Here is a 12,027-nt window from a genome sequence, read left to right as displayed (position 1 = left end):
GCGAGTTCAGCGCCTGCCCGCGGCTCCTGGGGGTCGCGGCGCCCGCTGGGTCCCTGCTCTGCCGCCGCCCAGGCCAGGGCAGGTCCTGCCTCCCCGGCGTTGGGCCTGCGCCTACGCGGCGCTGGAAGGGCTTCGTCGCCGCACCAGGACCCGTGCAACGGCCTGGAGGATGCCACGGAGAAGCGCCGGGGAGCCCCGGCCGGCTGCCGTGCTGTCGCTGTGCGGGGGACCCACGCGTGCCCGTGAAGCAGCAGCCCCACCGGCTGGCCTCCCGCGTCCCCAGCTGCCCCACGGCGAGCGGCGGCACCCCCGTCACGGCCACCCTGGGGCGGTGGCATGGCTGCTATAACTCACCCGGCATCACCGCGCTTCACCGAGGGTGAGAGTCCCGGCCAGCGGCATCCACCAGAGCCCGTTCTGCGCTACCGGCCCCCCAAAACACCCAAACCAGACCCAGCCGCCGGGGTTCTGCCTCCCGCGACTCGCTTCCCCGGCCCTTCGCACTCAAACGCGCCCGACTGACCGGAGAACCAGATGAGCTGATGCTCGGCCCCCACAAAGAAGTCACAATTCTCGTTTTTCCAAAAGGGGGAAATTCTGAGAAGTACTGAGGGGTCGAAAGATGCAAACAAGCTCCTCGTGTGATTTTCAAACACGCCTGATCTTCACTGATTTCCTGCAGACGTTAAGCGCTCCAAGTGCTTCATGTTTCACCGTCCTCCCTTCAGACAAAGATTTGGCCTCAACCTGAAGCCAACTAAATTGCATTATTAATTTCAATGCACTTGGAGTTGCTAGCTTGTTTTGTCGACCGCATAAATCAGAGCCGTGAATTAAACACCTAAGCATTTAAGCAGAAGCAGTCCATTACTGCATAACATAACAGAGCATGTGTTGTGCTCTCAGCAGAGCCACCCAGACATTATGACTTACCCAAGGATTATACTCCGACCAGCCTAGAAAATCCTTCCATTTTTTCTAAACAGAACAGAACCAAACTATTTTTAGTCCTAAAGGTAAACTGTATTGTTCCTATTGCAACTGAAATGCATAAAAATATTTGCTGTTTTCTATTAAAAGGCATGGATCAAATCATTTCATTCATGCTCTAAATACATAGTATAGTCTAGCACTAATACAAGAGTTCCTAAACTTTTCCCATCATACAGACCACGTTTTAGTATTTAGACCATCTCGTGGGCCTTCTGCCTCTCCGCACGGTCACGTGAGCCAGACTCTCCTCGCAGCAGCTCTGGGGCAGTGCACCTCAGCCACGGCTCATCTGAAAAGCTGGAAGTGCTTTAAGTATCATTTAATGCAGGCTGGAGTTGGAGGGGAAAAAGGGAACATCCGCATTCTAGCAGTCTTCAAGCAAACGTCTCCCAGGTCAACATCTGAGAATCCCTAATCTAATTAGCTCCATTTAGGATTAGAAACCATTAAAACCAGGCAAAGTTACAAAGTTTTGGAGTGCTGTGTATCCCATTTGTAAAACAAGGATAATACCAATGGCTTTTTTCTCTAAATGGTGGCAGGTGATTAGAAATACATCTCTTTTGCAGGTGAAGCTTTATTACTTTCCCCAAATGCAGCTAGGACTTTACCTTTTTGCACTGCCCTCACTGATATATTTTATAAATAAGGAAAGCAAAAAAGCTAAAAATGGTCTATTTAAAATATTAGGACCAAATAATATATAATATTTTTGCTGATGTTCTGAAATATAACATCGGCTTCAATAGCTTTTGACTAGGACGGGATTTTCATATGAGTATTATCAACATAGCTAAGAAGAAATCTTATCATTCACACATAGCATTAAGACACACGTCAGAGAGTTCACGGCCATGCAATATGCGAACAAGTACAAGATATACGAAGCTACGAGATACAAAAGCTCAACTCCCTCCTGCCTTCTGCAAGAAAAGTTCTCGTTTTTTTTCTGAAGGAGGACGGCACAACCGCAGCCAGTTTTATTTTGTTCCATTTTCCCCTTTCCCACAGTGCCAGCAAGGATGAGGACGAAATCCTCTTAAAACCAAACGATCTGACATATTTCACCTCCGGTTCAAACAACCTTAAGACAAGGAGCTGAGAGACCGCGCTCGGAGCGGGAGATCTCTCTGCGTAAGCCACTTCTGCCGCAGAGTTTGTGCAATTCGGCACATGCGATGCTCCAGGCTGGGGTCTGTCCCGCAGATGTTGCTGCTGCCGTGGGCCTTGGGGCAGAGAAACCCGGCAGGCTGCTGCGCCGGGACCGTTGTCAGCAATACGACGGACACAGAATGGAAGCAGATGCGGCCAGCGCTCAGCACTGAGATCTTGTTTGACAGCATCGATGTAAATCAAACTGAATAAAACGGTTTGGAAGAAATTACAGAAAAAGCTGGATGCTATTAAGTGGGGCTGGAAGCAGCAGAGTACCAGCACAGCAGTCTGAGGCTCCGTATGGGGGCCCCGAGTGGGAGCGGGACCAGCGCTCCGCAGCCCGAGCAGGGCTCGTGTACTTGCCTCTCGCACGTTTGTTTGCAGTGGAGAGAACGGGATAAAATTACAGTAAAGTCAGGATGAGGATTAGAAAGAAACCAAGTCATCAACAGTTTTAATCCCCCCCAACATTTATTTATAATGCTGTGGAAGAATATAAAAATGAAGAATATAGTCAGCAACCTAGGAATAAAGGATAAACAACAGGAATTAGCACTAGCCGCCCTTTCCATGGAGGGCACTTCAGCCAGCAGTGTTTGCATTTCTTAGGTGTCTAGCGTCTCTCATTTGATCCTATTCAGGTAATTCTTGATTACATGACAACAAGACAGTTACCAAGGCTCTCATACTTCGATTACAGCAGCCTCTTTCCCTCCCTGCAGAAATAGATACTCTCTGTTTTGCCAAAGCAAAATGAACAAACAAGCCACTGCTGCGATATCCCAGGAATAAAGGCTAACAATAAATCACCCTTGCGTAGAAAGTAGTGCTACAGTCAACCAAAGCAAACTGCAAATGTCAGCTTGTTAGATGATAATCCCGCTGAAAAATAACCCTAAAAGCCATATTAGAGTTTGCTAACTTGCTTTGACATTGGCTTTGCTAAAGGATCACTGCACAAAACACACAGATGAGAGATGTCCAAAATTAAAGACAAGATAAAAAAGACTAGTTTAAACCTGCAAAATAAGGCAAAGGGCGATGCACCTCCCCCAAGACCATCTGACAGTCTGAAAAAACATTCCTAGAAAGCATACAGTTTTTCCACTCTTCTTGAGATTCTGACTTCAGACACCCCCACTGCTGATGTGATACGAGAGCACTTTTTGCTGTAGTAATCCCATACCCCTGGCTCTTCTGATTCACTGTGAGAATGCAGCAATTCAGACCTCAATATACTGTGAAGTTAGGAGTCTTCCCCTGACCGTCAGACCTTCTATGTGTTATGAAGGGCTTTAGCCAACAATACAGATTAAAACAAAAGACAGCTTGGCACTCCAAGCGCCAGCAGGCGGATGGGTCACCCTCTTGAGGCTGGGGACTAAAGCGTGGGCAGTCAGAGGGAGGTCAGTGCGTGCAACGCGTCTCAGCAGCGTTTCTGTAACAGCACCTCGGCCCCGCTTGCCTCTGCCACCCCAGAAACTCTACCCTAAAGTCAAGCTGTGCCTCCTTCCTGCTGAGCTGCACTGCAGCCCCCTTCTTCTCCCAGGGCTTCCGCTGTATCTTTTCGCTGAAAGTCAAAGGAAATAACAAATCCAGGGCTGCTCCCCGACCTCCTGCTGGTTAGCTCCGTCTCCAGCCTCCGCTCTTTCCAACGAAGCCACATCACCAAGGTTGTTCCCGACTGATTTCTCCTCTGAGGCTTTCCCTACCTTGATGGACTTCCCTTGTGTGGAGAAGGCTGCAGAAAGGAACGTGCGTTTTGGTCTTTATTACTTTCCTCTGAAGTCCTTATACGGACATTTGGGTGTAAACAAAAAATATGCACTCTCTAGCTGCGAGCAAGGCCAACGCGTAAAGCTTTAAGCAAACTCAAAGAAATTAAATGAAAAGGTTAATGCTGTCAATTCCTGTCCTGAGGCAATACTCTCTCTCATGTTCTACCACTCTTTTTATACTGCATGAAATCCAGGGAAATGGGTGGAAGATGTGGAAATCCTATTGCAAAAGCACCTGCCTGCTCCTTTCCTTTCCCCAGAGAGCTACACGCAGAACATTCTATTATTTAGTTAATTGCAAAGAAACAATTACAAAGGAACTTGGCAAATACGCTCTAATCACAGCAAGACCCATTGCAGTTCAGTAAGTTCAGCAAATTAGTGAATAAGTGAATATAAAAAGAAAAGAACAACACAGCTCACATTGCACTTTGTTCGTTTGTTTTGTCAGTCATAGTTTCTGTTTAATTATTTAAGATATTTCTTCATAACACTCTAGTACATTTTGTATAATAATGAAGGCTTACCAGCATGGATTTGCAATACTTGGCTATTAAATATCCGCTGAGAGGAGGATGAAAACTGCCAATTCCATGTGTAAATTATAGAGAGTCTGTTCAGGAAAAAATTCCAGGTTAGACAAATAGAAGACTCTGCCACAATTTGCATAAGATACAAATAAGGATTATTGCTAGATAATGACAATGTTAAGCTAATGTTTATGCAGAATGTTATAACTTTATTACAAGCATTTGTAGTCAATCCCTGTTTATTAAAAGCTATTCTAATGATCTATGCATATAACTAGAGGCCATTTAAATATAGCCTTTTTTACAGCCATACTGTAATCAGATGACAGTTTTCACAGTGTTTCATTTCTCAACTCATATTACAGGAAAGGCTTTCAAGCTCCATTACCTTATCGAAGCGGAGCCTCATCTCCGCAGAACTGACGCACTGAGACGGGGCAGAGGAACGAGACCCAGGTGAGCTGCTGCCTTGCCCGCAGCGAGGGACACGAGGCAGCCCTTCGCRACAGGCACCATGTCCCTCCTCCCTTCCTGCCAGTCCATTTTGAGCATCAAGATTTTATGACACATCTGTTCAAACTAACAAGAGTAGAAGCCCTAGAGGGGCTTAGGTGGTACCCAGTGCTAAGTGGCTTTGAGGCACGCTGGCAAGAAATCCACCAAATAGTAGGGGAGCTGTTACGGTCTCAGCAACATCTTGAGAGGGGAAGTTTTGTTTATACAGAGCTCCAGTGAGTGGAGCAACATGAACACTTTCTTAGAGACCCAAAAAGATGTATGCACGCAAATGCTCTCGGATTTGAAAAAAGTAATTAGCACAGCCAGACAGTGGGAAGGGCAAGAAGAGCAGAATACAACTTAATCAGTAGAATACAACCCTCCCTACAAAAACCAGCACACAGTTAATGAAAAGAATATATCAACCCTTGCCTTTCAAGGCTATTCCTTCAAGCACAGTGCAGACAAAGTGCTAAAGGTCACACATGAATTAATGCCAATATGCTTCAGACATAGGGTAAGTATTCAGACACGGATCTCGGTGCTGCCTCTACTGGGCAAAGAACCACTTCGGCAAATGCTAGAGAAGTGCCAGCTCCACAAGCACTGAACCCGAGAGAAGCTGGTGCAGCACCAGACCATCAACCATGCTTGAAAACACTCCCCTAATAATCTGGAGCCTTACATGGCCATTTTGCTCTTTGCAAGTCTTAATGATGCCCATAGCACGAATGAGACTTTTTTTTTTTTTTTGCCTTTAGAAGCGTATGTGGGGAAGGCAATTAGTTAGCTGACAAACCTACTATATGCAGATGCAGAAAAAGCTTGCAAGAATCAAGGGCACTTGGAGTTCAGAAGCCCAGGTATGGCTTAATACAACTAGTGCGAACACTTAACTACTTTCAACTGAATTCAAGACTAACCTGCTCCAAGAAATCATACCAAAATTCTTCCTTTCATGCAGCTTGGCTTACCTCCAGTGTTTCACATTTAAAACTAAAGTTTCTGCTAAGGAAACCAGAGCATATGCCAGTGGAGTAAAGAGGAAAGAATAAAAAAGTAGAAGTTAGAGGAGAACATATTTATCAAACATGAATAGTTTGAGTCTTGTACTGTTATAGCTCTGTTCTAGTCTTAGTTCTACAACACGGACTCTGCTTGATAGTAAGATGACTACAGGATTCCCATGTCTTCACAGCAGTCAGCAGGGTCATCTATTTTATTGACCCTGGTTGATTTTTCCACCTTTATAAAGCAGCATAAGGCTTTTGTCCTGAGACTCTTCCTAAAGGCTTTTTCAGTGGACCTGGAAAGCAATGCATACATCCTAGTTCCTTCCACCAGATCTCTATAAACAGCAACAATAAGCAAGGCAAGGGGGTAAACAGTAAATTGGACAAAGTCTTTGAAATCCTGTAGAGTGCCATCCCCCAGCTGACAACACCCCAAAGTTTCACCTCATCCTCTGCATGCCAGCAGTGCTGCCATGTCCTACCGCAGGGAGAGCTCCGCAGCCCTACTGAGTTCAAACACAGGCTATCTTTATTGCATCCCTCCTACCAAAGGTTTCTGAGAAGTATATATCAATAACCTGGTTAGGCATGTTTTTTGTCCTGCAGGTTATTTTGAACAGTCATCATGATGGTTTGCTTTGAATCTTTTAACTGAATTTCACTGGTTCGGTAACTGGTCAGTGTGACTGTTGCAACCACAAGCAAGCAGCATCACAATACATAAGAAGGCATAAATGAAACTTCTTGTACGCGGCACAAAGCCACAAATACATCTGAGGCAACGGCATGACTTTCAGTTTTAGAACTACTCTGACAGGATTCCTCTTTTGAATAAAACACCAGATGCCAAAACTGAATGCAAAAGTCTATTACCTCCGGCAGTTCCATGAGGCTTTGGTCAAGGAGGCCATTCACTCTACTGATGGGATGATCTTGAACGTATCCTAAAGAGAAATTCCACACTCTACATGTTTAGGAGTTAACTTTTTGCTAACCTCACTGTTTGTCTTGCAGAATGAAAGACACAGGACTAGTCAAAACTGGCTCAGCAAAGCAGTCGGAGGTAGAAGGTCAACCTAGGTGCAAAGCGAGAGCAGGAGCACAGCTCCAATGCAGCACAGGCCAGAGCAGCAATGCAAATATAGTAACTGCAGCAGGAATGCAGGAACAATTAAGTTACAAACTTTAGCTTTATTTGAAAGTTCAGCAATTAGGAGAAAATACATCACAATTCTTTTAACCGTTAAAAGGTCCAAAAATAAATTACGTACAAGATTTGCACAGTCCTAAATATTAAAATGATCATAAAAATTAATGGCTCTTCCTTATGTGCCAAGATTAATACTTCTGCATTTCAACTACCTTAAAAGTTGCTTCTGTAGGGATTATTTTTATAGCTATGTAAAAAACAATATGTTTATCAGATTTGTATGCCACAGTCAATATTTACAGGCATAGGCACTTAAGGACAAAAAGAGATCATCAGGAATGGCATTTCATGAAAGTCAGATTTCTATATGCACATGCGATCACCACCTAAACACTACTGTGAATTCCAAAAGGTTTTAAGTAGGCAACATTATCCCATACAGAACTTGCATACCAGCAGAATGGGAAAGTAGGCTATTAGATTAGGTAGGTTACAATGGAGTTTAATTTTAATTCAAGACCTTGACACCCCCACAAGGTTATCAGTGCTTTCTACAGAAGATGTTTTTCAGAAACTGAATGTATTTGTTTAGGGCCTATCTTGACAGGTCTGAGCCACACAGATTTTTATTGTCCTTGCTCCCTGTTGAGTTGAGGGAAGGAAAGGTGCCATTTACTCTGAAATTATATTTTTCTTCCTTCATTGTTCCACACCTCTTCCCAGACGTACAGGTACTTGTATTCAGATACACAACCACAGAATGAAACGTACAGTGTCAATCAGTATTCTTTTCAACATATTTGATTAAAGTATATGAAGAAACAACATTAAAGGCTACTAATATCGTGAAGGTTTCTTTTTCTACTGTATCACACCAAGCTTTTGACATGCACTGATCATATAGCTAGCTTCCAAACTAATATTATGAGCCTGCAGTCCACTCAAGCGAACATCAGATTTTTGGTGGCTGTCAGCAGACGAACTTAGGAAGTTCCAGGCAGATTTTAATTCATTCCAGCAGACGTTTGCTCCTTTTCACCCTGATTTTTCTCTGTGACTTTGGGTCTTACCAAGACGCTCTTCCCTCCCTATCCTGGAACTTGTCTATAGACAGTATTCCTGCTAGCAATGTGCTCAGTTAAAATGGAAGCCTTTCTACTCTGTTTCTACTTCCTAATACTTTCACAATAGTTCTTTACTACAGCACAGTAAAAGAATGTTGTCTTCATTGTATTTGCCATCCAAGTATTTCCCTACAGGATAACAGCTGTGTAGGTATTTTGTACTAGTCTTGGTCCTGGCACACAGTACACACTACTCTCCCCTTAACGTTTAAGTCCTAAGTTTTAGTTACTCTCTCTGGAGGTATCCATGACAGAGCCACGGTTACAGACTTGAAATATTATACATAAGCAACGCAATATAGCTCTACTTCTATTTAGCAAAGTGACTCTTTTTTACAGTGTGACTTTCAGAAAAAGAGGGAAACAGCTCTCAGCTTCTGCCAAGAGGATTTTTTCCCTTTTATTCCTTTATTTTATATATATTTTTTATCCTTTTGCAGATGACAGTCACGTGACTGAAGTAGCAGCAGGAAAAACTTACTCAACGAGAGTGTAAATGACATTCTTCAGACTGCTTTGGTATGGAGAGCTCCCAAAACCGCCTTTGGAAATAGCACAGGCAGCATTTCCACTGATGGGATTAAATGAAATCAGCTGCATTGTGCTGCAGCCATCCAGTTTCCTCTTTGGCTGCAAGTACTGGCATGAACTATGATAAACCTCAGATAGTGCTTCATTGGAATCAAAGAACTGAGACAGCTCTGACTTATTAGTATTCTGCAAAACAGTGATGAAAGATTTTTAATATAAAAAAGAAGGGGTAAAAGGTGATAAAAATCTTATATTTAAAATTGTGCTTGCTGTTTACAAGAGACTTTAGTACTTCTTGATGACAAAGAAACCATTAGAGTCTCCATCAGCCTTCACTGTATGTTTGTAAAATTAAATTCTCCTTCCAGGAAATATCACATAATTCATCCGGTTCACCTTTCAAAAAACATTTTAAGGCTTAGGAAGGATGTTGGCATGATAGTCTGGGCTGTTAGGTCCTCTTTCCAATCAAGAAGAGGTACAATGTGCACACCAGATCTGGAAAGACTACTCTGATCATGTTCTCCACAGCCCTTTCTGTCTTTGTTTTTTCCATGGAGTCTGCTAATAACATTGTCAATTAGTGTTTCAAGGTCTGTTATAAGACAACCTACCACCTTCTGTACCTAAACCATCAAACTCTGTGGACTGGGTTTTGTATACTATGCTCATCCCAATCCACGTCCCTCAGAATATAGCAGTAGTGCCAGTGCTTTCCAGCAGATGAGCCTCATAGCTTCAGTTAGTGAGAGAAGATGGCTGGGCACTGCGAACCCTCTCCCATCCTGTGACTGGACTTACTGTGCACTTGCAGGATAGCTGATGGGTGCACACGCAAAGGCAGCACTGAGAGAAGAGATAAACAAGAGCAAAGCAACAGTAGACTCAAAACCCCTCAGTGCTCAGTGTATGAGCAATCTAGTTACGTAAAAGTTTCGGTCAAACGATGTATGCTAAAACAGGGCATAAAGCAACACATCTCCTACGTCAAGTGTTTTCGCATGTTAGAGATGACCCTGCGTAATCCGCTTGTATCTGTGATATGTAAGCAGAAAAAGCAGTCACAAGGCCATTCTTCACAGAACACTCCTGCTATTACGCACCTTCTCTGACAAATATAAAAAACAGATTACATGATCAGATATTTCAACTACAAAACAGTACCATACAAATTATAGCAAACACACTTGGAAAAACCAATAAATAAAAAAAACCCTGCAGATACAGTAGGCCTAGAATAGCCCTACAAGAGAAGTGGCTTTCTAAAAGCCTTAACAAGGTCTGCACAGACTGTACATATTTAGTATAAAACCCCCAAAGTACATATTAAAATATGACATAATAACATTTTTAAACAGAGAGGACTTTGTAGCAAATACAAGCTATTCCCCTTCACATATGTGAGCTGAAAATTGGAGCCAAGTTATTTTTCGCTTTCCAATTAAATAAAGTATTTTAGTTGACCTGAAACAAAATTACTTTGTTTGACATGAAATAGCTTAAGGTTTTATTGTTTTCATTTAAATTTGGCAATTGAATTTATAATCCTCATTGCAAGACAAAGCATTAAAATGTTTTGTTTTAATTTTTTTTAAATCTAAACTTCCTCTGCGTACCATAAGGATAAAGGTAGCAGTCAGTCAGTGGGTTTCAACTATATAGTCTGCAGAGATGACACAAACAGAATGATTTATTTATGGCTGAAATAATGACAAGCATAGACTAATACCCCCCCTTTTTTCCATGCTTGTTATGCTTTGTCTTGGTAGAAACACTTTTGTTTGTGAATCAAATAATTCAAAATCACGAGAGCCCATTACCAAAACTTAAAAGTGGGGATAGTTTTTCTTCATCTGCAGCAGCGGAGAGACGACAACAATATCATCTGAATCGTCTGAGTGAGCTTCATCCACAGAAGGAGAGAGTGTGGGCTGTAGCTGCTTCTGCGAGGACCTGGCTGAAATAATTGCAAAGGAAACAACAGCATCAATAAACAACACTGACAAAAACAAGCCCTTGCGGGAACCGTAATATTCTCTGGGCCATTAAGTTTCCAGAATTACCTACAGTTATGAATAACTTTGATCTATTTTTTCCTGCATGTAACTATTCCCTTTCCCCTTTAATGAAAGAGCATAGCAAGCGTTAAGTTAACATACTGACCACACGTGATTTGTCTTATTGTCTTTAAATCTTTGCAAGTGGTTACACACCACGAAGTAAAGCAATTTGATACCAAAGCCATCTCAGGTCATAAAAATAAATATTTATTAGAAAGCCAGAAAAGGAAAAAATGACCCAAGCATGCTTAAGCTAAGTGGAAAGGTCATGATGAGAACTTCAGTCAGACATGGATAGAGAAATGGGAAAACAATGAGAAAAAAGATTGACACTCTCAGTGACAATGTCCTTCCTTCTTACATCTATGAAATACCAAAAATATTATTCGCATGCTATATTACCATACTTAACAAGAAAAAAAAATTATGACCACAACATGTATTGCCATTTTCTTTTTCTTTTTTGCTTCTTTGCTATTTTTTGGATGCATGGTTCTATATTCAATTTAATAATATCTCTATGCATCTCATTAATCCAACATCTGAAGAAATGCTCAAGACATGAACAGGTTAGGACATGAACAGCCCTAACAATTGCAGTAAAAACTGAAAAATCAGAGGGACCGAACTGGCACATACAAGACCCCTAGCATCTGATGAGCAGAACCAGCAGCTTTAATTCCCTCTGTAAGAGATCTATGACCTAAATGATGACAGCTATTAATACCAATTTTTCAGCTCCAAGTACCAGTTCTCCTCTTGGTGGAGGATGGTGTTATGCTAGGAGGTATTAACAGCTGTCTAGCGAAATTGGCTTTTGGAGTAATGCACTACACTGGTCATTCTGCAGCTTGGAAAGTACATTAAGCAAGGAGCTTGCTAAACAGCTGAGTGATTTAAAGCTATCAGATTCCTTTAGCTTTAAGTCATGCAGCTGTTGAACAAGCTCTTGCTTCATTCATTCCAAGGCCAAACTTGCACTGTGACCTCTAGATCTTGTAATGATCTTAAACYTTCAATGAAAATAGATTTTGCAATAAGTCATTTAGTTTCACTATCCTTTTGGCATTATTTTGAGAGAAATTGTAAACACAAAAGTGTGTTTTAAAGAGCCTTATATATTTCCTAAATTAAATGCATATAATCCTGCTTTAGCACTGTGGCCTTCTAATATATTGTTTTCATCTGTGTATTT

The 12,027-nt window shown here is 42.2% G+C and overlaps 1 protein-coding gene across 13 annotated transcripts in view; it reads right to left on the bottom strand.

Moving 5' to 3' along the window:
- Positions 1-2,608: 2,608 nt before the first annotated feature.
- IQCE (IQ motif containing E) overlaps positions 2,609-12,027 on the bottom strand; it is a 31,975-nt gene continuing 22,556 nt past the window's right edge. For 4 of the 13 annotated variants that reach the window (XR_003256210.1, XR_003256218.1, XR_003256219.1 and 1 more), the window contains 4 exons: positions 10,593-10,729; positions 4,845-6,911; positions 4,454-4,539; positions 2,609-3,889 (listed from right to left, as the gene is read on the bottom strand). Coding sequence is in view for 2 of the 13 variants with exons in the window: in XM_026083021.1 (XP_025938806.1) it covers positions 10,599-10,729 (131 nt within the window). In the remaining 11 variants the exon portion in view is untranslated. Of the gene's footprint in view, positions 3,890-4,453; positions 4,540-4,844; positions 6,912-7,138; positions 10,730-12,027 lie in introns of those variants that run through there. The other 9 variants (XR_003256213.1, XR_003256215.1, XR_003256214.1 and 6 more) reach the window with 9 other exon arrangements.

Source organism: Apteryx rowi, unplaced genomic scaffold (assembly GCF_003343035.1).
Source record: "Apteryx rowi isolate R43461 unplaced genomic scaffold, aptRow1 scaffold_6, whole genome shotgun sequence".
NCBI lineage: Eukaryota > Metazoa > Chordata > Aves > Apterygiformes > Apterygidae > Apteryx > Apteryx rowi.
Note: the sequence above shows the minus strand (reverse complement) of the source record. Positions and strands in the feature narration are given on the sequence as shown.